At 53.1% G+C, this 24563-nt stretch overlaps 8 protein-coding genes across 8 annotated transcripts; 4 read left to right on the top strand and 4 right to left on the bottom strand.

Moving 5' to 3' along the window:
- Nucleotides 1-1632: 1632 nt before the first annotated feature.
- Nucleotides 1633-2757, top strand: P152DRAFT_280018 (uncharacterized protein). Its single transcript, XM_033674915.1, has 3 exons — nucleotides 1633-1865; nucleotides 1922-2017; nucleotides 2073-2757. Exons 1-3 carry the CDS (start codon nucleotides 1777-1779, stop codon nucleotides 2449-2451), a joined length of 564 nt encoding a protein of 187 aa, XP_033536219.1. The 5' UTR covers nucleotides 1633-1776; the 3' UTR covers nucleotides 2452-2757.
- P152DRAFT_279933 (SET domain-containing protein) lies at nucleotides 2758-3835 on the top strand. The gene is made up of 4 exons (XM_033674912.1): nucleotides 2758-3139; nucleotides 3206-3332; nucleotides 3404-3582; nucleotides 3644-3835. The coding sequence occupies exons 1-4, from the start codon at nucleotides 3064-3066 to the stop codon at nucleotides 3736-3738; spliced, it is 477 nt and encodes a 158-aa protein (XP_033536220.1). The 5' UTR covers nucleotides 2758-3063; the 3' UTR covers nucleotides 3739-3835.
- Nucleotides 3644-5963, bottom strand: P152DRAFT_456860 (uncharacterized protein). Its single transcript, XM_033679103.1, has 8 exons — nucleotides 5561-5963; nucleotides 5387-5468; nucleotides 5304-5328; nucleotides 4969-5253; nucleotides 4695-4915; nucleotides 4431-4644; nucleotides 4190-4375; nucleotides 3644-4136 (listed from the first exon to the last, which is right to left on the bottom strand). The coding sequence occupies exons 1-8, from the start codon at nucleotides 5775-5777 to the stop codon at nucleotides 3933-3935; spliced, it is 1434 nt and encodes a 477-aa protein (XP_033536221.1). The 5' UTR covers nucleotides 5778-5963; the 3' UTR covers nucleotides 3644-3932.
- A 257-nt stretch (nucleotides 5964-6220) lies between these two features.
- Nucleotides 6221-7489, bottom strand: P152DRAFT_456861 (uncharacterized protein). The gene has a single exon (XM_033679104.1). The coding sequence runs from the start codon at nucleotides 7408-7410 to the stop codon at nucleotides 6469-6471; it is 942 nt and encodes a 313-aa protein (XP_033536222.1). The 5' UTR covers nucleotides 7411-7489; the 3' UTR covers nucleotides 6221-6468.
- A 1228-nt stretch (nucleotides 7490-8717) lies between these two features.
- Nucleotides 8718-9762, top strand: P152DRAFT_280306 (ribosomal protein 60S). The gene is made up of 4 exons (XM_033674916.1): nucleotides 8718-8918; nucleotides 8973-9050; nucleotides 9124-9262; nucleotides 9326-9762. The coding sequence occupies exons 1-4, from the start codon at nucleotides 8850-8852 to the stop codon at nucleotides 9370-9372; spliced, it is 333 nt and encodes a 110-aa protein (XP_033536223.1). The 5' UTR covers nucleotides 8718-8849; the 3' UTR covers nucleotides 9373-9762.
- Nucleotides 9763-9854: 92 nt separating this feature from the next.
- P152DRAFT_447929 (uncharacterized protein) lies at nucleotides 9855-12662 on the bottom strand (the record flags this gene model as incomplete). Its single annotated transcript, XM_033678017.1, has 4 exons — nucleotides 9855-10259; nucleotides 10317-12209; nucleotides 12265-12376; nucleotides 12442-12662. The coding sequence occupies 4 exons, from the start codon at nucleotides 12660-12662 to the stop codon at nucleotides 9855-9857; spliced, it is 2631 nt and encodes an 876-aa protein (XP_033536224.1).
- Nucleotides 12663-13246: 584 nt separating this feature from the next.
- P152DRAFT_512923 (guanylate kinase) lies at nucleotides 13247-14426 on the top strand (the record flags this gene model as incomplete). Its single annotated transcript, XM_033682775.1, has 4 exons — nucleotides 13247-13394; nucleotides 13448-13714; nucleotides 13774-14108; nucleotides 14172-14426. The coding sequence occupies exons 2-4, from the start codon at nucleotides 13546-13548 to the stop codon at nucleotides 14424-14426; spliced, it is 759 nt and encodes a 252-aa protein (XP_033536225.1). The 5' UTR covers nucleotides 13247-13394; nucleotides 13448-13545.
- A 694-nt stretch (nucleotides 14427-15120) lies between these two features.
- Nucleotides 15121-16666, bottom strand: P152DRAFT_465405 (RGS-domain-containing protein; the record flags this gene model as incomplete). The annotated part of the gene is made up of 3 exons (XM_033680629.1): nucleotides 15121-15225; nucleotides 15284-15471; nucleotides 15535-16666. 3 exons carry the CDS (start codon nucleotides 16664-16666, stop codon nucleotides 15121-15123), a joined length of 1425 nt encoding a protein of 474 aa, XP_033536226.1.
- Between the last annotated feature and the right edge of the window lie 7897 nt (nucleotides 16667-24563).

A 24563-nucleotide genomic window follows, 5' to 3' on the forward strand; every position in this document is an offset into this window, starting at 1 on the left:
CTGGACGAGTAGGTACTGGTACTGGCTTAAGGAGTGATTTGTGCATCCACTTGTCCAAGGACGAGCGAATCCCATATTCCCATGTCAAGATCATGGTCAAATAATGAATATGTATCGAAGGCGAACGAAGCACACCTTTATCAATATCGGGTTCACGATGGATCATAGAATGCTTCCGAGTTCCACCAGCATGTGGTAGAAATCTCGCCAGGCACGGAAGCAGAGGTACCAGACCTTCAGAGCGCAGACTGAATTGTATTGACCAGCCAAAAAGGGTACAAGGTCACAGAGAAAGGACTACCTACTAAGGAGAGTTAGTCACAGTGCCAATTAGGAGCCGAATTGGCATCGACAACCCGTCTAAACTCTAAAATCTAAAAACAGCACTGAGATAGCGAGATCTGCGTGGCAGTTAATTACAGGTTGAATCATGAATGCCGTACAGCCCGTACTCTGTTGTATTCACCGGTAATTACTCCCCGACATCACCGCCTGTCGCCCATGAGCCCAGTGTCAGAGCCCGGAGGCCGGAAGCCATCGCCGGCTGGATGGAACCCCTTGGACGGGTGAGTGTGGGGAGTCTGAATAAGCTGTGGCTAAATCTGATTGCTGTTGCTGACATACATGCGGCGGAGGCTGGTTTCATGATTCTTCCTTGATCCCGTCGTTCACAATCCTTCGTCCTCCATCTTCTGTGTATTAGCTATTGTCGAATGACGCAGAGGTACTGATCTAATTAAGTCAATTTAGACCTGAGTCGGAAGTTAAGAACCGAGGGCTGTGTAGTCTATAATGGGCTGCTGGGCTACCGAGTGCTGGGCGGCGACTCAGAGCGAAAGCGGTGAAATTTGATCGATGGAACGCAACAGTAACTGTGCAAGGTTAGAGGCATTCCGTTAGGGCTGACTGGTGGCGTGGGACGGGCGCGGGATATTCGGTGTAATCAGGAACCACCTGTTGACTATTCTCTGTTTGTGGGCGAAACCCCTTCAGCCTTGCTCCCTTCGGGCTTAGCCGTCCGCCCCTTTTTTTTCTCGCTCGCTGCTGGCGCCGCCCGCCAACGCCTATCACAGCTTGAGCGAGTTGCACGAAAACACGAGCTCCCTCGCCCTCACGCACCAACGTCTCGGCAAAATCGCGCGTTTTGTTTGGATGTTTGTTCGGGGGCCTTCTCTCGGCGCGTCAGCAACACGCCGGATAAGTAACGAAATTCGAAACGCATCCTCAGCTCTCTGTCGTGTCTCCAACACCGCCAGTTCGCAAGGCGCAACACCGCGACGACCTGCATCACTAAATGCTGACTGGAAGGAATTCCAACCACCGAGGAAATTCGACCGGTCGATCCAGTAGGATCCATGTTGAGGTGTCGACTAACTGGACACTTCGATGCTGATGAACGCTAACCGGTAGATTGCTACTGGGTTGAGAGAGCCAACCCATGTCGCTGGGGCGTCTCTTCGTGATAGCCTCAATCCGTGTCCAGAAATAAAAGTAAGCCACTCGAGCGTTTTGTGGGCTTTAAGTGGATTGGAGTATGTGCACTCTCCTGAGCTGAACGCCTGAACGGGCTATCAGTCCTTCGGCCTTCTTTTAAGATGGTTGACTTGACCTCTGTCGTTTAGCCCTTCATCCAGCCATTGTTCATTCGTCCTCTATCATTTCTCGAGTCTCCTTTGCGCCTTAATACCCTTCGTTCTTCTCACATTTCGTCCATATATAATATTTCCGTCCTCATTTCATTCAATTCCGTCGTATCAACCCGTCACTACAATCAAGATGTTGTTCAAGTCCGTCGCCATCTTCGCCGCCGTGGCCGTCGTCGCCAGCGCCCAGGGCAACTGTCCTCAGAACGCTGAGGCATCTTCGTGAGTTTGCATGGTATTCCGTCTGTTGTGTCATGGTGTGCTAACAGCTACTCCAGCTTCTTCCGATCATGCGGCGACAAGCAAAATGACCTCGCCAATTGCAACGGAGACGACGTCCCTTGCACCTGCTCCGTCTACGGTGCTCAGTCTGAGTTCGTCTAACATCAGTCTTTGGAAGTGAGGCGTCGTACTAACCAGCATCCGTAGCTGCTACCAAGACTACATCACCTCCTACTGCAGCCAGTGGCAGTACCCCGGAAACGACTACCTCTCCGGAAACTGCGGTGCCAACTCCCCGGTGACCAAGTCGTCCTCCTCTTCCCCCGCCTCCGCCACCGCTGGCACCACTACCACCGACGCTAAGCCCTCCGCCACCGGTGCGTCCTCATCTTCCTCCTCCAGCAACGGTACCACCTCCAAGGCCAGCACCGCCTCTGGTTCATCTAGCTCTGAGGAGGCCGCTGAGACTAGCACTTCCACTAACTCTGCCCCAGCTCAGCAAACCGGTGCTGCCGGTAGCTTCAAGGTCGAGGGGGCCATGGCTGCTGTTGCCGGTGCCGCCGCTGGCTTCGCCATCTTGCTATAAGTGGTCGGTTAAGGGGCTTGCCCGGGAGTTCCGACATGAACAACCTGGGTGGTCGAGGACAAGTTGCGGGATCCTCTAGGAGCAGAACTAAAATGGCTAATTGGGACCCATCCGCGTGCCATGTGTGAGATAAGGAAGATTCCATGTGGCCCAATACCGTGTAATTGCTGGAGATTTGCTTTCAGATTTGCTTTAGATCATAGAGACGCGCATAATACCACTGCAAAGCTCGGGAGTTTCTTCAACATCATTGTTCAGGAGCCAGAGCCTGCACCAGTGCAAATACAGAAGCTTGGTTTCCTTATGATAGTATTCCGTGCGCGTTGTTTGACGATTGGTAACTGAGGTGCTGTACTACGTCGGTGGACCGTTTCTAAAAGAGGAAGTCAAATTTTCCAGCCCTGGTCTAGCCCAATTTTGGTCCCACTCGGAATATTGAATTGAATGTTATTCCTGTTTTTCCAGACCATGGCAAGTTTGATAACACTAATCATTATCTTATTACATTCTAGCATGCACTTTCTTGTATCTACTAAACCCTAATATCGTCGGACTGTGGAAATACTCACATGCCCAGTCGATTCCTGCCCACTTGGGTTTGGGGCACTGAAGATGGTCGATCGGTTGGAGGGAGAAATGAGTCTGGCTCGATGTCCAGACATTTATCTTGTATTAAATACGCCGAAAGGTGAGTACGGTAGCGTTGCATGACGATGAGATACCATGCATAAACAACTTAAATGTCGTTCTACAGGTCGAGGAGTGGTTGCGCGGAGTCATATACCAGCTAGAACCATTTTGGACGTTTGTCCAGTCTTGGTGCTATCTCTCGAGGATAATGAGAAGCATATAAAGCATACAGAGCTGTTTCACTACACATAGTAAGGCCCTATTATACCGTATTATGCACAGGTTTGCTCTACGGGACCCTCCTGACCGTCGACATCTGCAGTAACTGGCCGCATCAAGATGAAAAGGGCATTCTCCGCATGCACCAGGCCATATGTTTCGGACTCGGCTCTATGTTCAACCATTCCCACCACAATCAGAACGTCGTATGGGAGCGGGACCAACAATCAAAGACCATCACATACCGGGCCGCACGAGACATTCCACCGGGCGAAGAACTTTGTAATCATCCGCCCGATCCCATTAGGTTTCGCACAGCGATCTAACCGTTCCTTTCTTTTAGGCATCTCATACGGCTCCCATCTGACATTTACAGATGCAGATAGCCCCGAGGGCGAAGAAGAACCGGAGCTCTTGTTGGATAAAATACAGATTTGACCATCGACGGCCAATGGGAGGAGGATTACCGATTTAGCAGTCCAAGTGCAGAAGAGGAAGTTCATCAAACATGCCGATGCCTGCAAAATCAACCCGATGTCGCCACAAAATACTGGGAACCCTCATCAATGTCTCGATTTAGAAGACAAGAACACGATGCCGCCGTACCCACTAGACCAATGGATACAACTACATTACTTCGTCTGAGCGTCATCATCCTTCTCACCCTCGCCTGCATCGCCTCTCTCCTGAGTCTCCGCGTCTTCCGCCTGGTTTCGCAAGTCGTACGCGATCTCGAAGCATTCCTCCAGCAGCTGGGTCACCGCTCCTTGGCCATCAGGGATGTCGTTCCCAACCATGAATTTACCTTCCACCCTCATGTTATCGATCGAGTTGAGCTGCGGCCGGTTAGCGAGTGACGATAGAATGCGAGTAGGTATTCTAGACATACCTTGAGGCTGTATGGGTACAACTCTCGAATGGATGCACATCCTCCGGCATTCTTCACCTCCAGAAGACATCGCTTGAGGGTATTGAGCTGGTTGTAAATCGGGAGGAGAGCCTCGGATACAGCCTCCGAGGAGATTAACAGCTGGAAGATGAGGGCGTAGCTCTTCCGAAGGAGGTACAAGAGCGTCTGCGTTGCTTGTTAGCATGACTAGCTACCAGACAGCGTTGGTCATGATACGTACCCTCTGCGCGTGCAGGTCTGATGGTTTCCCTTCGCTGTCAAGGAAATGGCCGTCCACACGAGATTCATCAATCCGATCAAGCTGTCGCTGGAATTGAAATAGGTCGGTCTCTCGAAGGGACCACGCTTGCGTTAACGTGAGCTTGTCCAAGTGATTCCTGATTCCTAACAACTTTTGGTAGACGTCTTGGAACTTCTCTTCGACTTTGCCTTGCCTAATGCTTCGTGAGTACAGGTGATTAACGGGAAACGGTGCTGAACGTACTTCTCCTGTATGAGATGCACCCATAATGCGCATCGAGTGTGTAAATCCGCAACCAGCCTCTCCGCGCTCGGATGGAGGCTCGATTCCGTGCCAAAGACTTTGATATGATCCTCGAACCTCTTCGCATAGGAGCGGTCGTCTTTTAGGATGTTTTTCTGCCGCAGATCCGCCTCGATATCCAAGAGCTCCTGCTTGATGCTATCCACTTCCGCTGCGGGGAACTAAACGGTATCAGAGAAAATTATAGGGACACTGGAACGAATAATTGACGGACCTTTGACTTTGTGTTGCATGCTGACAGCGTCCTTAATATGGAGACCAATCTCTCATAAGTGTTGCAGAGTTCCTTGTTCTCCCTCAGAGGCGCCAGCCACTCTTTCAGCACGTTCACTATCGTTTCGCAGGCTTCTACTCTGGCTTCCAATAAATTTGAAAGATGTGGATCATAGCTCTGGCGACTGCGCTTGACAATATCTCGAAATTCTTCTATACGGTTGCTAATCGACTCAACGTCTTTCCGGTAGAAGAACGCAGCTTCTTTCAGGTGGTCGAGCAGTCTCTGTAGGAGCGTAAGCAGGTATAGGAGCCGGGTTATAGCGGGAAATGGACCTTTGCGTTGGAAACGGCCGAGTAACTGGAAAATAGGTCAGTTGGCTGTATCAAATTCGAGCATTGGAGGGCGTGGCGCTTACACGGCAGGAGCTTCGTGGTTTTTTCCAATGGTCATAAACGCCAACGATATCAGTTGGAAGCAATCATCCAACACCGTATCGACTATCAATACAATCAGTACCTTTTCCAAATACTATCGGGGAATATGCGTCGCATTCCGGACTGCGGAACGCCACTCTGGGAACAATGCGCACCTCGACTATCATCCGTCCGTTTCCCTTTCCGCTTCTCGTCCAGAGCATGTACTTGGACGATAACCTCCTCGTACGCCCCAATGATATCCTGTGACTTCACGTACGTCGACTTGTCCTGCCGCAGCAGCTCGAGCCCGTCGCGGACCTGGAGCAAGCGGTCTAATATCGGCTTCTCCGCGGGGTCGAGCGGGGCTCGCACGACCGGAGAGTCGGTCATGGTCGTGGACGTGGGTTGGAGGGTGGGATTGAGGGATGGCACGTCAATGCGATAGGAGGAGATCGGGAAGAGTGAGGATGGGAATTGGAAGTATCTGGATATGCAGGGTTGGGTGAATGACGATTGGGACCCAGGCGTGCCAGGAGGAGGTGATGATATGCATGCAGCTGGATGACACCATGGATTGGCGGGGTGCTCTGCTTTATCGTTCATGATCCCATCCATGATCTATCCCATGCTTTTGTAGTACTTATTACCTTTTCTAACGGATTCTATATTATACAAGCTGAAACCGTTAATGCCGCCATTAGTTATCAGGAAATAGTTATCTGTAGTTATTGCTTATGCAAACCCTAGTCATACGTTATGGTGGCTGACTTGATCACTTTCATCGACCTGCGTGTGACTGCGCTACATATTTATACCATTTTAATCGATATAAGATACACTTCTATTATTGAGTGGGGTGGGGGTCGCAGTAAACCTCTTCCTGAATTCCTCCTGGTGACGAGTGTCCAACCAGATGGGCAGTTAGGAAATTGGTTCCCTCCGACGAGCGAGAGGCTCAAGAAATCGTAACAAACATGTCCCATAACCCTAAAAAACCATCATTGTTGCTCAGAACATCTTCGACGACGGCTCCCCATCCCTTCTCTGTTGCGGAGCTCGCCATCAACGGATCGGCGTAGAGTCACGGGCTAAGGGGGGCCTGAATCCGAGGGGGTGCCTGAATCTTCCTGGGCATGATCCGTTCCACTGTATGGAATGCTTCGAAGACGAGAGCCGTCACCTGAGCTTTGGACAGGGTCATGAACGGGGTCGGCACCTTGCTCAGTCGATAAAGAGCCTCCGCAAGAAACGCTCGACAAAGCCGATACTCGACGATGAGCCCGGTGGACACCATGACGTCCCTGGTCAGCATGAGGCTGTACGCATTCGCCGTAACGATGTCCGGCCACACCGCACGGATGTCGACCGCAAGCGCTTCGTACTGATCCGCGGGAAAGGCAATGTCGATTCGGAGAAACTGGGCGAGCCGCGTAGGCAGAGGACAGTACCCGGTATTGGAGTTTCCGACGAGGTACCACAGGGTTTTGAGTTTAGTCGCATCTCCCGTCTGCTTGTAATTACGTACCAGATCCTTGAGCTGATCGCCGAATGATTCTGCCACGTGCAGGATGCTGCCCGCCAAGTCTTTTTCCTGAATCTGCCCTGCATGTGCCGTTGGCGCTCCATGTTGGTTATCAGCTGGCTGGAATCCCGTCTGCCGATGGAATGGATCGTTATTGCCATTTCGAGCGGTCCCGTCACGCTCTCCGTCCTCCAATCCCCAGATTTCTCCGCCATCATCGCTTGTTCCGTCTCTATCACTGATTCCTCCCTGCTCCGACAAAATCTCCGCTCCCTTGCCCAGCTGGAAGGCCACGCCCATGGCTCGGTTGCCCCAGTGGACGCTACGCGCTTCGACGGTCCGTCCGGGAAGGTTATCACGAAAGTGCGAAAGAAAGAACACCTCATTTCGCATTCCACGGTACGGGGTGCATAAGCCGTGTTTGTCGGGGTCAATCAGAGCGAAGACCTTGAATCCTCCGGCCTCTCTTCGTTGCTCTGTGGTGATCCGTACCACTGCCATGAATGGAAGTTGATTCCCATGATCCCAGTTCAACACTGATTCTCGAGAAGGCGGGGTAACACCGACAACGATATCTTTATTCACATAGTTGGCGGATTTCATGTATCGATGGCCGAGGCCCGGAACGATATATCCGATCAAGAGGTATTTGTCGGCGTATTCTGACGGGGATGCTCGTGTCTCTGCCTTAGTCAGATTATGCGTCGTTCGAATGGTAACGCCATCAGCGCCCAATCGTCGAGTATACGGGATGCTCGAATTCGACCACGCATTGATAAGCGTAAAGTGCTTGGGCGTCGGCGTCGGAAGCTGAAGCGCCCAACCGCAGGGATTGATCGCATATTCCGTCTGCTGCGGGCCTTGCGAGGGCTGAGCCGGTGAACTGACAGCCACTGCCATTGGGAATGAGGCTTAGGAGACGTAGTCGATAGCAAAAGGAAGGCCTCTAGTGATCGAGATGAGTGATAGAAATTAGTGCGAGGCTCAGATCGAAAACTCGATGTGACTGAGTTTGGACGGTGCAAGAGGAAGATGTAAGAATGAGAGTGGAAAGTCACTAAGTGTGTTATTAGGACTGGCTCACTCTTACGTGATAACAATTTGGAAATCCTCATCTTCACTTCCCACTGACATTGGTACGTGCACGTATCTCATATCAGTCCAGTCACCGAATCTATTTACCCTAAAGGCAAACCTCAACCTGTAAAGTTGGATTGAACAGGTCAGTCAGAACAGGTTAGCAATCGCCAAAAGGTCATGTCGATGTCCATGAGAAGTGATTTCCCGATAGTCCCTCCTCTTGAAATATCGATAGTGAGAGCGAGCTGATGAAGGCATCCGCAATTAAATGTGAGTCCCAGGAATAAGCTGCAGGGTGCCATAACATCTGTTCTGGAAGGAATTGCTATTTTATACTAGATACTGTACCCTGAGAATGCTCCTTACAGCAACACTACTAGTATCGACGGTGCTGCAAGTGATGACCAGATAGAGAGAAACAGTGCACTGCTACCAATCTACGGGTGGAAGTACCAATAGTGGTCCAAAATTCAGTCCAGAGCATCTACCAAGGTTGTATAATCAAAAATAGTGACCTGGAGCAGAGTCGAGCATCGGATGGCGGATTGATTTCTTTCTGGAGTGTGTAGATTTGCGATGTTGAGAAAGGGATGAATGACCAAGTGACGTTGAACTGAATAGTGATCAGCTGACTGCAGTGGAGACACTGCTCACTTGGCCAATGCCCCTTCCTCCCATTACTGTTTGGGCCTTACTGCCTTAGGCACAATTAATCGACCTTGACGGCCCCCACAATCGGCAAATCCCGCAGCAAAATACATCTCGAACTTTCGACCTCCGGCCTTCCACCTCTCGTCGCCAACTGCATCCTCTACTAGATCACTCACATACGAGATACATCCTCGACAATCTAGCTCAAGATGTCCACCGCCGAGCTTGCCACCTCTTACGCCGCTCTCATCCTGGCCGATGATGGCCTCGATATCACCGTAAGTGTCCCTCCGCCTCGATACTCCCTCGCACTCGCTAACCCCAATATCTAGGCCGACAAGCTGCAGAACCTCCTCAAGGCCGCCAAGGTCGAGGAAGTCGAGCCCATCTGGACCTCGCTCTTCGCTAAGGTAAATCACGCCTCCACACAACTTATATCTGTAACCGAAGAACCTCGACTCTGACGATGATCAACTCCCACAGGCGCTCGAGGGCAAGGACGTGAAGGATCTGCTTCTGAACGTCGGCTCCGGCGGCGGCGCCGCCGCTGCCGCTGCTCCTGCCGCCGGTGGTGCTGCTGCCACCGAGGACGCTCCGGCCGCCGAGGAAGAGAAGGAAGAAGGTACGCGAACTCTCCCCATCTCCCGCGGTTCGACGCACGATCGCTAACTTCTACCTGTGATAGCCCCGGAGGAATCCGACGACGACATGGGCTTCGGTCTGTTCGACTAAGCTTGCTGCTTTCCACACCGCGATTCCCTCTTGCATTGTCTGGGTCGGATGGCGTCTGCTTTGTGCTGGGGACTTTCGGGACACGTTCGATAAAAATGGTCGGGATGCGCGGTCAACACGGTTCATTCGAAACCCTTCGGGCCCGTCCTACATTATCTCTTCCTAGTGGTCCTTGAAAAATGGCATTGACTCGATACAATGACGAGCGGTTACACTGTCCTCGGGCAAAATAGAGAAACCTGGATGTCTCCCATGTGTGCCATCCGTGACGGCGGTTGCTCCACGTCGGTCGTGGTCCCGTGCAAACACCAATCAATGCGTGACGTACTGCATCACAAACTAATCCGTATCCCATGATCACAGTCCTGCGACGCTCGAAAATGCTTCCTGAGAATCCTGTTCCCCAACACCTGCGCTAATGCAATTCTAATGTATGTCCCGGCGACCCGTCGATCGTCCCTCATCTTCCCCATGATTCCGACTCAAATTCGCCGCTGCGTGAGAGGCGCTTGACGATCCCTATCCATCATGACGCCGCCCGGACCCGTAAAAGTGTGAGTCCCCGGCGTGCTGGGGACCGTTGCCTGGGCGGCCGGACCGAGCGCTGCGCTCAGCGGTGTCGCCGGCATCGATGTCCCATACCCACTCCCTAGATGATGATGCTGATATACCCCGGTACCAGGCGCGGGCATGGATGGTGCGGCGGTCGCGGTCATTGTGTTGCTTCGGCCGGATCGAGAGGTGAGATCCCGCCACGGCGAGTCGTTGATGACGTGCGAAAGCTCCTTGTTGGCACGGTGCAGTGGCTTCATGTATGCTTTGATCTCGTCCCGGATCAGACCATGCTGGCGAGGTTCCTTCATTGCCGCGATCAATTCCACCCAAGTCTATAAGTGGTGGTTAGTAATGGCGTACAAATGGCGTTAGTAAGAGAGGGTACAAACCTGGTTATAGGTGCTGGTCAACCGCCAGAAATCGGGCTGATTGCGAACAACCGGATCTTTCAGCTTGATCGAGGACAGTCGGCGATGCAGACTTCGCGCCGCACTGGTCATATCCTCGCATTTCTGGATCAACCGCATCCAGTACCGGTGCATCATCTCATCCGTCCCGAACTTCCGCATGACCGATTCTCTGTCGCGAAGCAGGATCGACTGGACGGGGGGGATGGCGCTCAACGCCATCTCAGTGGCACCCTTCAACTGCAAGTAAACCCGCTCGAAAATCATCTCCTCTTCGCTGTCTTCCATTTCCGTGAGTGTATTGCTGCGAGACAAGCCCGGGCCAAACGCTGGGAATGACTCTGTCGAGTGCGGCGTAGCCATGCTCGTGAGCGTGTTGGATCGGCTTGTGATGTTGCTTCGAGGAAGCATACCCTGGGAGTTCGCCGGAGCGAACCGCGACGCATGCAGGTGCGCTCCAAGTTGATTTCGCGACCCGTCCAACCGCTTTCGGATTCTCGATTCTGGGCTGCTCGCAGCCGTGCTGGTGGGCGTGACTCTCTCCATATGCGGTGGCGTCCGTGACTCTTCCAGAAGCTCCAATCCAAGGAGATCCATCGCTTGCCGTAATTCGAGGGTACTACCGTGTAGCAACAGCATCGCGGTCCGCAGAACGGCGCGTGAGCATTTCGCTACGATGATGTCGGTATGCGGGAGGATCTGATCCCACGCACTTGCACACGTGGACAAGCTGCTCTTGACCCTCGCTTGGATGAGGACTTCCACTCCTGGTGCCTCTTCCGGATTCTCGTCGCATAAGGCTTCAAAGGCCGATAGCAGGTGGTGCAGCTCGCTCAAGTCGATATGCAAGTCGTGCAGCACGCCGAGTAAATCCGATGTCTCGGCGACACCGTATTTTTGCATCATTTTCACCATGATTTGACCAACGTCCCGGACCTGGGATACCGCCCAGACAGTGTGCATCGCAGCGGCGATCACCCGATCGACTTCTCGGCCAGGAACATTCTCGCGGCTTAGGAGGTCAGACAGCTTCTGGTTGTTCAGACTCTGACGGACTCCTCCATTCGCAAATTCGTTGAAACCGGACGGCGGCGCGCCGTTTGCGTTGTTCGCAGGCACTGCCGCGCCATTTAACGCCGAGTTATGGCTGAGGCCTCGCAGATGACTTCCCCGCCGAAGCGTGTTTTCATCCACAGTCCCCAAGTGTTCCGTACCCTTTCCTGGAACCATACCCATTCTCTTGGTGCGGAAGGTTGCCGAAGTGACGCTTTCGCTGCGAGTTCTATTCCTCTCGCTTGCGTTTGCGATGATGAGAGGTGTAATCGGTGGCTGCCGCGGACCCGGTCCTAGCACCTGGCCCTGCGATGACTGATTCCTGAAGTGGGAGCGGGTAGGTATCGGAGGAGGGTGTGCAGGAGATTCTGGCCGTATCAACTCCAAACTATCGATGCCACTAATACTCGGCTTCACCGGGAATCGGGTGCCCGCCGCCCGCCTGAGCGGACGTGGCGTTTCTGCATCCGCATCGCTGGTCTCCCCTTCCGACTCGCTCTGGAACTTCGCCCGGTTGGCCGCCGCCCGCAAGTATTTTTTCACCTGCCGGGTGATGGCCACCTCCTTCTCGCCTTCATTCGTGGGTGCGGTGCCGTCCGCCTGGATCGCGCAGACGTCGGCTGGGGGAAATGCCAGAGGGTTGTTGTCCAACTTCAGGACCCGAAGACTGTACAGATCGCCGAGGCAGACGGGCAGTCGCTCGATACGGTTTCGAGAGATGGCGAGGACTTTGAGGGAAGTCAGGTTTCCGATTTCGTCGGGAAGTGAGCGGAGCTTGTTTTTGCTGATGTCGAGGATTTCAAGGGAGGACAGTTGGAGGACCTAGACTTGTCAGCGTCTGGGGGGTTCTCCGGAACGCGAAACCGAGAAAACATACCGGCGAGGGAAGCTCTTTTAACAGGTTATAGCGAGCATTTAGATATCGCAGCCTCCTGCATTCAGCTAGCTTCGCAGGGAAGGTGGTGATTTGATTGTGTGATATCGCGAGCCTAATCTGGTCAGAACGTCACATGTGCGGACGACGTCGACAAGATGACGGGGATGTTTGCTGTACCTTTCTATCTCATCCTTTATTGCCTCAATTGCTTCATCCGGCAGCCGCGGGATATTATGATGCCCCAAATCGATCGTGATGCCCGGCTGCTGTACCCCGTCCGGCGTCCCACCCCCGACTCCGGCCGGACGACGATGATCCTCTCTCGACGTCTGGATGGCGTTTTTCACCAACGCAACCACGTCGGCATCGGACTTCGCCAGCCCGGCATCCTCGCTCATGATGCGGGAGGGTTATGAAGCGTGCAGGCCAACGGCGAGGCCGCGTGTGGTTTGGATGTTTGCCGGGGTGAGAGATGCGAATGGAGATGTCGGGAGCATGACGAGGCGGCGGTGAGAAGAGATGGGAAGATGGGATAGGGGATCCAAGCGGGGAAAAGAGAAAAGAGGGAAGAGAACGGATGAGGCGTGTTGCAGAGGGTGCGACGAACGAGGCAGAATGCTAATAATGGCGAGAATCTAGGCACGGCATCACGACTCACGTACGATGTTGAAGCATGCAGGTCAAGACTCCAGCCGTCAAGCTACGCCGCTACGGGACTGACGCTCGTGGTTCCAACGGGTCGACACTCGACACGCGATGTCTGTGGCGCTGGACTGGAGTCTGGAGTTAAACAAGAACGGGACCAGACCGGATGGGGGGCATTGTGGACAGTTGGACTCTCCATGAAAATGACTAAGTATTATTCCAATCAATAAAATGCTCCACTAAGTATCAACCGTTGAAATATACCGTTGCAACGGAACCTAAGCCCAGGGCGTTCTTTACCAGAATGAGCTCGATAATTCCCGTATAATTGGTTGGACCCTTCACAGCTATTTCCTAAACTGCAGCCATCCCAATTGCTTCGTGAACCGATTTCACCTGCTTAAATAATACCGATCAGAATCCCAAACCGGCATTGACGACCGATCGAAGCAGCCTCGGGATCATCTGCCACGCCTCTCTCCTGCGTTAGTGCCGTACCGCTCAACCGTTGCTCGCTGCAGGGCTAATTACAGTCCAGGCATTACTCCCGACTCCCGACATCTAGCCCTATCGATATTATTTCGGGTTCGAAAGCGCGGAAAAAGAGGCCCACAGGAAGTCATCGACCCGCGGTGGATGCAGCGGCAGATATTCCTCGCCCGATCCCTTCGTTTCCCTTCATCCCTTCGCTTCTCGAGCCCCTTCGGTGGCCTGCCTCTACACCGCTCCGCGCATCTTGAACGCTCCCTATCCCCATTCCATCCCTGGCTCGCGTCCCCTTCGGGAAAGATGAGTGCCGACACGAGTAAGCTCACGAACTTCCGTCGGGAACCTTCCCTCATGCTAACCCCCTCCCCCCTCTAGGAATGATCTCCCGCCTCATCGTCCTCTCCGGCCCCAGCGGCGTCGGCAAAAGCACCATCAAAGATCGCCTGATGTCCGAATACCCTGACAAGTTCGAGTTCAGCGTCAGCCACACCACGCGCGCGCCCCGCCGGAAAGCCAACGTCAGCGACGCCTTGGAGCAAGACGGCGAGGACTACTGGTTCGTGCCCATGGAGCGGTTCGACGCCATGGTCGCGAACGACGAGTTCGTTGAGCACGCGGTGTTCGGACGGAATAAATACGGGACGTCGAAGGCGGCGATCGAGAAGATTGCCGATGCTGGACGCGTGTGCTTGCTGGATATCGAGATGGAGGTACGCTGGCTCGATGGCGTTCGAAAAATGGGATCATGCTAATTGGGGCTTCATCACGTGCAGGGCGTCAAACAAATCCGAAACTCGACCCTTCCCGCGCGATTCCTGTTCGTCGCGCCGCCGTCGGTGGAGGTGCTCGAGGGGCGGTTGCGCGGGCGGGCGACGGACGACGAGGACTCGATCCAGCGGCGGTTGGACCAGGCGAAGCGGGAGATCGAGTACGCGAACTCGGACGCCGTGCACGACAAGATCGTGGTGAACGATGATCTAGAGACGGCATATCGGGAAGTGCGGGATTTCTGTCTTCAGGGGTTTTGAGACGCGGCGGGTCAGGGGGAAGGGGGGACGAGTCGAGGGGGATGATACTAGAGGTCATACGAGCATCTATATTACACGGCATTATACGGTGTTGGTTTTTCACTATTTGTTCAATTTGTCGCTAGACTAAGTGGTGCGAGCCACGATGATGGATGGCATGAATGAACGGATCATGACACCAAATTTGCGAACGCCGTCCACCCCTATGTATGCAATGTGTGTGTCGTGACGAGGAGCTTGCTGTTGCTCCCCCACAAGGAATAAAACAAAGGAAAAGGTCATGGGGGGTCATGACCGTGAATGCAAGAGGACCCCAATGCAATTAAAGTCTTTAGAATGGCTCCATGCATGATACGCGTCGCCTGTACCGCAGCCGGCAGTAGTAGCGTAACCAGGAACATGGCAGAAAAGCGAAATCCAAAACCGAACACCTAGATTTTCTATGCAAAGCGTTCGCGTCGCCGGGCGGGCGTCGGAACGGTGATAAGGAAAGGATGCCTCTATGATGCTACAGGGACCGGAGCCACCTGTCAGTAGAAAATGCACGACCAGAGGGTCGCGTGGGAGGCCGTCGTCAATCTATCCGTCCGCACATGCAGGGGGGAAGTCGATCGGAACCGTCGAGTGTTCCGTTCGCGCGGTCAAAGATAGAGGAGAGAGGAGGTGATCGCTGCAAACGATCGGCGCGCAAATCTTATGACGTAGATGTTCGTGTGGGCGCGGCTAACGCGACGTCCAAATTTCGCTCGTGGATGACCGACGTATATTTTGGCTCGCGCATGAATTTCGGAACCGAGTCCTATAAAAAAAAACTGTCAATCGCAAATCCACAAACATAGGATACCGCAGAGACTTACGCTAGCCATGAGCTTAAACACGGATGTTTGCGCCTGATCGAATAGCGAGGCGACTTCGTCGAGACTCTTGATCATTGCTTCATCATCGCCCACCGCTCGGGTCATTCGAGCTGCGAGGGCGGTCCGTAGCGTATAGTCGATATTCAGTTCGCATGGAGAACCAGGGGCCAGGAAAGCGTTGTAAAGGCCTGAAAAAGTCGGTCAGCATGATTTCGCAGCTTGACAATCGAATAGAAAAGAGAATGACTTACTGTATGCAGCCGCAAGCGTCTCGCGGATCGTTTCCAGTTTAGGTGATGAGCTGCTCTTCTTGGCATTCTTGTACTGTTCGAGGAAAATCTTGACGTCCAAATAGAATGATAAGTTCTCCTCGCAGTGGGTGTCGCGCAAAAACTCGCGGAAGAGCAGTCGCAGCGCGGGATCGTTGACGATGACTTGCATGCGATTGGCATTTGAATCGCGGGCGGTTCCTTCCCTTGCTCGCAACGTGCTGTTATCACCATTGGCGGACGAGGTGCTGGGGCTGACCCAACCTGCCACTCTCTGACCCTTCTCCGTAAACGAGTAAATGGCAGTTTTGGAGGGATTGAACCCGGTCCGATTGTCGCGCTCGCCATTGGGTGCAATGTGCTGGATCATATTGTATTGGGTGAACAGCGAGGCCAGCTCGAACGCTTCCCGCTTGTCTACCATCGTGCAGCAGTCGAGCAGCCAATCGACCGCCGCTTTGCCCGTGAACGTGTTCCATAATACCCGATCACCGACTTTTCGTTCTTTGGCCAGCTTCACGCCGACCAGGCCGGTCACGTAGTCGTTGAGCGAGTCGGAATCGGAGGCGGATGTTGAGGTCTTCACGTTCGGCTCGGCGCCAGCGAAACGACGGAAAATGACTTCGATGGTGGCTTGATCCCGGTGCAGGCGGTCCGTTTCGTTCTCCCTCTCAAGAATGACGAGGTGCATAGTATTTCTCGGCGAGTCTAACAGGTCGTAGACGTGTCTTTGGTTGATGCCGTTGCGTTGACAGAACCGTTGCAGAATGTGCATGCCTTTGGGTGTGAGTTGCCAAACGGCGCTCTTGGATGAGAAGTCGGTCTTGCCGTCCACCGAGTCGATGAAACGCGCTTCGAGGAAGCGATGGCATACGGACCGTGCCATCTCCTTCGCCATGGAGAAGGTGGTGGTCGTGGTCGTGGTGACAATGCGGGATGGGTCTTTCGGGTCGGGCATTCGGTTGGACTGGGAGAATTTCAAGGAGCCCAGGTTGGTGATGGCTTCCTCGGAGGAGAAGGTATGTTCGACCTTCTGGAATCGGACGCGATGCGAGGTTAGGGGCAGGCTGACCATCAACGTCGAGAAGAGGTCTTTGAAGTCCTGGTACATCATGAATTTATCAGCGTCATTCTCACCGGGCGAGTGGGGGCCTGCATTGGAGGTCTGGAACCAAGTTTCAGTACGATCCTAACGAACGAGCGGTCAAGGGGTAGTCGCACTACACCCACTCGAACGACTGGCAAATTGCGATGCGAAGGGGGGGAGACAGTATCGCCGGTCGAGACAGAGAGGCCATCGGCCATGGTCCGTGATATAATTGCGGATCGATCTCTGCGCTTGATTCCGACTTCATGGCCGCTCGGATTCCATATCCCTCATCGCGACACAGAACAAGGACCGGATCCGCAACACATGGCCAGGCTCGACGGCAACACAATTGGGCAATTGGGAAGCAAAAAAAAAAAGCAAAAGTAGGGGACAATGCAAATCAAGTACGGGAAAGGAGAGATTCGATTGCACTCACCCTTGTGAAAGGCCGGTCATCATCGGTCATGCGAAGCAGTCTAGAGGATGTTTGATGCATTTTGCGGATGGTAGGAGGTGATTCGGGTTGGTCGAGGTCGAAAGAAGCAGCAGAAGAGGGTGCTTTCGAGTGCAAAGCCGATGATGAAGTGGGAGGCCGTGGGTGGTCCTTGGAATCCAAACCTCCGACCGTCGTCAGGTCGTTGGACACGTTCTCGGGGTGGTTCGACCGGTTCGGTTGGTGGAGAATGGTCGTGGATCGGTGCGACAGGTCTGCCGTTTGTGGATTACACAGCAGGCCTGGAGCAGAGCCAGTATCCGGGTTCTTGGGCTCGCGCACGGCAGGCTGCGTGCAAGGGAGCACGAGGTCCTCGTTGGGCAACCCGACCGAGTTTCCAGACGTTGGAGGAGGGACGGCGACAGCGGAAGTCGAAGTCGTGTGAGTTGTGGCGGCAGCGGCGGCGGCAGCTCTTCGGGCTGACCAGTATGAATGCAATCGAGAAGGCCTTCGGGTTAGGCGAGATCGAGGGGGTTTGGCGGAGGAATTTGCAGGGACGGCGGTGGTGGTGGTAGTGGTGGGAATAATATTATTTTCGGAGTTGGTTGGGCGGGCGACTTGCGACGATGCACGAGGCGATGTGAACGTCAGCGGAGGTCGATCGTCGCGTGGCAGGTCCCACGTTGTTGGTTCCAAGGAAAGTTGGTGACTCTCGAGTTGACGTTGGGGTGGATGGGGGAGAGGCAATATCATCGGGGGCGCGAGTATGCACTACCGGTATGCAGGAGGCATGGAGAGAGCATGGGAAGACAATGAGGAGGTTGGTCCGTTCGTGCCCTTCGTGGTGTGCGGTATACGGTGGAATTGAGTTAGCCTGCAGCTTGCAGGAGGAGTGGACGACTAACTCAGGCCCTAGTGAAGATTTGGGGTGTTGGTGGGATGGGGGAGCAGAATAATGAATGAGTGGCGAGTGGTTAGAGTGTAGTAGACTGGTAGTAGTAATAAGAACTAATAAGTGGTGGATGGATGGGGGTGGACGGTGTGTCAACTGTCAACGCCTTGAAGCACCTCAATTCCTCAAAGAATTATGGGGCGGATGGAATAAAGCCGCACCACGCGATGGTGGATCTGAATAGTGAATGGGAACTGAATAGTGAATGGGAACTGAAGTGCCGAGGATATGACTGCCTATGGAGTCGTGGAGCAAGAAAGTCCACAATCCACGTTGCAGCGGCCTTAGTAAAGAATAGAGTTTTTTAGGGGGGAAATGGATGCTGCAGAAAAAGGCGACGGATTATGCAGGCAAAGTAGAAAAGGTGAAAGCTAAAAGAGGAGCGCGGTCCGGCTGGGGAAGCTAGAGCTATGAAGGCTCAAGGTACGGAACGATGCTGGATGTTAAGTACCGGGTTTGGTAACTGATAAGTGATGGGATTGTAGGAATTTGGTAGGATCATACCCAGCACTTTAGGATCATAGGTTAAGGATCGTAAGTTAGGGTAATAATAACGTGGGCTCCGCGCTGTGGAGGGATGATGCAACGAAGGAAATAAACGATGCAAATCGATTTTGGTTATCAGCGCTTCATTTGCCTAGACTCGCAACTATCCTGTACCAACGACCCGTTTGTTTCAGCTTTTTTCTCTGGCCAGTCGTAGTGGTCAGTGACCACCACAAGTCCCATAGTCTCCGACTGACTTGTCCCATTCACGTTCACGCGCCGTTGGCGCTGCAACCAATGTGAGACGGCGACATTTGGCCGGCTGGTGACAGACTGACAGAACTGAGAAGGGGAATACTTGGTTTCGGTCTCAAGAAATGGTCTCTACTGATCCACTAAACCGCCCGATCGCTGTTTCGCAAATGGCTCATGAACCTCAAACAGGCTGCGTTGAATGTGAGTCTGGCTGGGTCTGGGTCTGGTCGATTGTTCCACAGGACTGGAGGACCAGATCTTGTTTGGATCAGCAGCGAAGAATCTTTTCTCAACAGTGTTCGGATATTTCTAGAATTATTCCTACAACCTGGGCTTTAAGACATCAATGTTATGCACTTCAGTATGTAACTACACGGATTCATATTATTATGGAACATCTTGACGCATTTATGTACCTGAGTAACCACCAGGCATGCAGCGATCAGCGATCAGTTCAGCAGACATCTGGGTAATGCTGAATAATCTACCGAGTAGACTCTGGGCAGGATTCGATTATTCGATCCTTTTGATTGACCTGATTGCGACAGTTTTCCCTTCATTTCGTGAGAGGACTCATATCTGCAATCTCTCTGGGCTCACTCCCGGGTTGTTAGAGGAGATTAGCGTCTAGCAGTCACAGGATGACAGGCGGAAGAGGGTGAGGGCCAGGGGGGGCATCTCAAGCCTAAGCCTAAGCATGTAGCTAGCGCCGTAAAAGCGCACGCGGTGCCCTTGCACTCAGTGATGCAGCCATGCAGCCTGCAGGCCATGCAGCCGTCGATCGCTGAATGAGCAGCACAACGTGGTCAGTGGTGGTGTTCCCATCAGACATCAGTCTAGACGGAGGCCGAATCAGAACTGGTGTTCGGGGGACTCGGACATCAGGCGGGAAGAAATCAAAATGGAATCTTAATGGACGATCACTAAGGTAATGGGGGCTATCTTTCATGCCTACCATGTACGTAATCATTCCCGATTCTTTTGATTCATTCTGCCATTCATTCTGCCATCCATTATTTAGTTATTTTCGTCCTCTCCGCACAAGTTATGTCATGTTCTTTCAACTGAGCATGATTTATTGATGAGGTGGACAAGAGAGAGCATGGCTGCATGGACATCACGTTGCGTGCTTGCTTGCATCGTTTCGTCACACAACCGGAAAGACACGAGGTAGGCCTGTCGTAGCGTTGTTTGACTCGTTGTGATTTGCCGCCTGTAGGAGCCATTTTTGTGAGGATGAGGCCTCATGAGGGGCACTTCCTGGCCGTTTGAACTGTGGACCGTGGAGAGAGTGGCTTGTCATTTCAAGGTCTAGGGAGGGAGGGAGGCCTGTCGCACCACATGGAAGAGCCCGGCAGTCCAGCACCCCAGGGACCAGGACTCCAGGACGAAACAGGGAAGAGCCAGGGAAGAAGAGTCAGGGAAGAAAGGAACAGTGAAGAAACACCCCCAGTGGCGCTGGGCAAACAGGGTTAGGCTCACACCAGCCAGTCATCGCCCATCGGGGCTCCCTCCCCCGTTCGCCCTTTCTCAGATTCTCTCCCTTTCTCACTGACAGCAATAGACAAGGACCCCAGCCCTGCCATGCTCTCTCCAAAGTGCTGCCCAGTCCAGCCCAGACAGCCCAGTCCAGGCTCCGGTCTTTCTGGTGGCCGCTATTCAGTGTCATGTTTCGGACACAGCAGCCCAAACTCGTGAGTCGTGAAGTTGTTAATTATCAGAGATTCGGGGTTCTCTGCCATGTGGTCGCCACAAATCACCAACAGGGAAAAGGGAGAAGGGGAAAATCCCCAAAAAGGGCTTTCCCCCAAGCAGCGCACACGACAGATTCTCGTCGACCTGTGATGTAGGCAGTAGCAAAAGTTGCAACGCGTGTCACATTGATCCTCCCACAAGGGCTTTTCCCACTGCACAAGGCCACAACCGTCCAAACTGACATGCCGATACATGGTCGCCAAGACAGTCAAGGTCACCAAGAAAAGCCAAGGGCATCAAGGGGACGGGATGCCATGTGGAAGACGCTGCGTTGCTGCTTTTCACGTCGCACCTTTATTGCAGTTCGTGTTGCCTTGGGAATCGCCGAATCGTCGTGCTGCTTTTGCGTCCCATGTCTCTCCAGTCTCCATGAGACATGAATCCATGCCACTGATGATGATCGTCCCTGAGCTGTTAGTCTGGCGCATAATTCCATGATTTCCAACAGTCCCAATTCCCACTCTAATTGCAATGAGCATTGAGAGCGGACATTCATCTTCTTTCGAATAAATCCCCGTCTCGTGAGTGGTGCCCACCGCATCTTCACAATGAAGACATAAGGAATTAGCCATTAGGAGTCTAGAGAGCAGTGTTTTGTCATGCTCTAACCCAAACCGTTCAATTCCCGATTCCCGGATTTTTGATGATCATCGCAAAATTCTTCTCCTGTCGTAGCCCCAACTGACTCGTCCAACGGCCCAACAACGAACTCCTCCAAATCCAAACTATATTTCCTTACCTATCCACACCTCACAATGTCATCAGACAATCGCAGTCGTGATGGGCTTGATGGCGCTCTCTTGATGGATGATCCCAATTCCCATCCAAAGCATAGTCTCCCAAGTGTCAACGTGATCAGTCATCCACCGCCTTTCTTCCCCATTTCGTCCCTTCGGGCCCATCGGCGTGGAAATTGGAGCGGACCGCCGATCTCATGCGCCCACCGCTTGGCCTTCATGCTCGTTTCGCGTTTGCAATTTGTCCAGCCGACCGGGCCCATCGAGAGTCTATGGCTCTCCTCTCTCCATCGAGTACGTATTCGCGTTGCAGAAGTGAAAAGCGGGAAGCGAGACGGGCCTGCGCAAGTTTCATGTAACTTAACTCATTGGGTCTAAAACGCTAAATGGAGTGGGACCATGCGAATTTCCATCGCTCACTCTCTGTTCCTGACGGAATGCAAGATCCAATGGAAGCTGCGCTGTGAAAATCTTCGTGATACCGACCAGGCGACCACGATAAGTACCTCAAGGAATAGATCTATTCTTCCCAGATTGAATCAACCTCCGTCGAGAGAGGGAAATCCCGTCTCCGAATCCCGCGCGAGCCATACATCGCTTCTGCAGTCTACGATTGCGACGTCAACAGGTCTGGACTCTGGAGGGTCTAATGCCTAAGTCTATTGATATTCGGACCGATATGCTTCGCTCGAGACCCACCACAGTGTGTCCAGTGTCCGCGGAGCTTCTGGACTAGCGGGTTTTGCTCGTGAAGACGTGACGTCTCTAAGGCATCCAAACGAAGACCTACGCAATGAAATAATGCCATTCCTAACTCCCGTGCCATATAATTCCCGACTTCCGTCCTTCGCCCTTCGCACTTCGGTCATTCGGAGGAGGAAATCATCAGATCTTCCGCCAATGGTGATCGTGGCAAACCCGTTCTGGAACTCTTCTAGAACGCGAGCCCTAAACCTGAAATATGTGTGGGACATCTCTTTCGTCACGCATGGTTTTATGTTGCACCTTTTCCGCTTCCGTCGTGAGCTACTAGCTAGTAGCCTACCCTATATGTAATCCTCACACCATGTTTTATACTGACGCACCAAGGGAAATAGCCGTGTTTGAGTAGGACCAAGTCAAGCCAATGTTTAGCAACGAACTTGGAGATGATTCGTGATGGACATGTTGGATGCTCTAGATACAGCAGGGTTCCTAATTCGAGAGTGGTGCTTAAAAGCCCCTGAGATTCTGAGAAGAACCGGGTCGAACATCGAAGTAGCAGCCGACGTTCAAACAGAAACACGCTTCTTTTCGGAGTGTAGAATCCAAGGTCGACGAGTCGTCCAATGCCTCTATCCCGCCTGATGGATTATTATTAGTTGCGGATTGATACATGCGCAACCCGACCATCCACCGAACCCGGGCAAAACAATCCTGATGGATCCATTCTGCCACAATGTCACGGTGTCATAGGCCAACCCGTGGTTCCAAGTAAGGTGTCCAATACTTTCTCATGCAGCGCTCCATTTCCGACAAGCCCCGATGCGTTCAATCCATAATGCAGCCGAGATAACGCCCGTCGATCGAACGTTTTCGAAAAGAGGACCCGATCCCGACTAGGATGGACCTGCCGCCACGTGGACGCTGTCACCCGCAAAGATCAAGATACACCCCGTGGCCTGTCACATCTCATTTAGATCTCATCGTCGGAACGTCCCCAACCCACGCGGCATCCCGCGAGGTCACACAACATCACTGGCCTCCATTCACTCAGCCTTCCAACGTAGCTCTTGCGTACATGCGGTTATTGTTTCTTTCGGCCATGCCGATGGTCGGATGAGCTTCTTCCGACGTTGCTAGGGGCTGGATTCGAGGAGCTCCCAAACACGGGCAGCTGCTTGCTCATGGCTTCGTACGTGATATCGCCGTGCTCCTTCGGGAGGCAGCTGCTGCGTCAGGTTGTTATTCTATTATTGCTTGTTGCGTTTTTGCTGTAAACCACTGGCACCAACGAGGCAACGACTGGCCATCGGCCTCGATAATTCCCGACCCGAGCCGCCGGTGTACGCTGTCATAAGGTAATATTATCGAACGCGAAGACAGACTTCGAAACGACCGGGACCATCCTTGGTTGAAGGCTCAGACCCTCTATCCGCCTGTTCCCGTCTCTGGCGTCCCATCGGAACGGTCATCGCGAATATGTCGATTGCCTTGAATCTCCGAGCCTCGTCTCACGGCCTACCCCTGGTCTCTCACGCAGTATCGGATTTCCCGAGGTCGGTTTTTCCGTCCGGTGAGGCGTCGTCGCTACCGGAGGGCTGGGTTTTAGTGACTCGAGAATCTTTGTCGTTTTCGACCCTGAAATCGATTCATGGTTCCAGAAGAGGTTCCTGGGGTTTTGTATGGAGTTCAGAACAATCAAGATTCTACCGGAAGATGTCAACCGTTGTGATTTTCCACTTCCCATCTCATAGTTCGTCGCCCGTCTGCTGTTTGCTTCAATGTATGTCTCATGCGCGGCAAGCCCTTCGCCTGCCCTTCTGTCCTGTTTTCGCCGTTTTCCAAGTCCTCAACGCATCTACCCGCAACTAGTGACATTCCTGGCCGCAGCCCCTTTCCCAGTTCCCATCACCAGAACCTAAAATACCTCATGATTCCCCTTTTCAGCCCAAGGCATCCAAGATTCCATCTCTCTGTGTCCGCAGTTGAACCATCAAAACAAAAACTCCACACTGAAGCGGACTGTCGAGCCGCAGTCTCTTTCCCGTCTCCGTTCTGGAGCGGCTCGAGTACAGTGTCCAGGCAAAACGGCCACGTTGGAGCAAGGTCCTTTTGTGTAAGGGAGCACAACAACAATGACTATGTGGCGAGGTTACACGGCGTCCGTTTCTCCCAGTCGATGCGGCATCCCGATGACTGCTATTAGTTGACAATTAGCACTGCGAAGCAGACCAATCCCTGCGTGGAGCGGCTGGCGCGCCTGGCTTCTGGTTCCGAAGTGAATATTCCTTTTTTGACAGAATACATGGAGACCGGTGAGGATATGACGGGTCGTTCGGATGTTTTTGCGTTTCTTCGTCCAGACTAGCCATGAAGGGGCTGGAGTGAGATCGCTCTCTGGCTACTTCTTGATCGGAGGGCAGGCAGAGGCCAACCGTCTCATTGCGTCTGTTCGTTATCGTTCGGGACACCTCATCTTCTCGTCCGGTCAGCGTCGGATACTACCTGAAGAAAAGCGCTGGGAATTACGGCGGAGCCTTTCCAGTCGTATCTGTCCTCAAAGCGCCTTACCACCTCTAGCTGCACTTCCGAGCGAGAAAT

Source organism: Eremomyces bilateralis (assembly GCF_010015585.1).
Source record: "Eremomyces bilateralis CBS 781.70 unplaced genomic scaffold P152scaffold_5, whole genome shotgun sequence".
NCBI classification, from domain to species: Eukaryota; Fungi; Ascomycota; class Dothideomycetes; order Eremomycetales; family Eremomycetaceae; genus Eremomyces; species Eremomyces bilateralis.

Bases quoted from the DNA above. Each gene is read 5' to 3' on its own strand.
- P152DRAFT_280018 (XM_033674915.1), top strand. From the start codon at position 1,777: ATGTTGTTCAAGTCCGTCGCCATCTTCGCCGCCGTGGCCGTCGTCGCC. The intron at 1,866-1,921 runs GTGAGTTTGCAT...CAGCTACTCCAG, and splicing joins CAGAACGCTGAGGCATCTTC to CTTCTTCCGATCATGCGGCG. The intron at 2,018-2,072 runs GTTCGTCTAACA...CAGCATCCGTAG, and splicing joins GTCTACGGTGCTCAGTCTGA to CTGCTACCAAGACTACATCA.
- P152DRAFT_279933 (XM_033674912.1), top strand. From the start codon at position 3,064: ATGGTCGATCGGTTGGAGGGAGAAATGAGTCTGGCTCGATGTCCAGAC. The intron at 3,140-3,205 runs GTGAGTACGGTA...GTCGTTCTACAG, and splicing joins TGTATTAAATACGCCGAAAG to GTCGAGGAGTGGTTGCGCGG. The intron at 3,583-3,643 runs GTAATCATCCGC...CCTTTCTTTTAG, and splicing joins TCCACCGGGCGAAGAACTTT to GCATCTCATACGGCTCCCAT.
- P152DRAFT_456860 (XM_033679103.1), bottom strand. From the start codon at position 5,777: ATGACCGACTCTCCGGTCGTGCGAGCCCCGCTCGACCCCGCGGAGAAG. The intron at 5,329-5,386 runs GTAAGCGCCACG...CCTATTTTCCAG, and splicing joins AACCACGAAGCTCCTGCCGT to TTACTCGGCCGTTTCCAACG. The intron at 5,254-5,303 runs GTCCATTTCCCG...ACGCTCCTACAG, and splicing joins CGGCCGTTTCCAACGCAAAG to AGACTGCTCGACCACCTGAA.
- P152DRAFT_456861 (XM_033679104.1), bottom strand. From the start codon at position 7,410: ATGGCAGTGGTACGGATCACCACAGAGCAACGAAGAGAGGCCGGAGGA.
- P152DRAFT_280306 (XM_033674916.1), top strand. From the start codon at position 8,850: ATGTCCACCGCCGAGCTTGCCACCTCTTACGCCGCTCTCATCCTGGCC. The intron at 8,919-8,972 runs GTAAGTGTCCCT...CCCAATATCTAG, and splicing joins ATGATGGCCTCGATATCACC to GCCGACAAGCTGCAGAACCT. The intron at 9,263-9,325 runs GTACGCGAACTC...TACCTGTGATAG, and splicing joins CGAGGAAGAGAAGGAAGAAG to CCCCGGAGGAATCCGACGAC.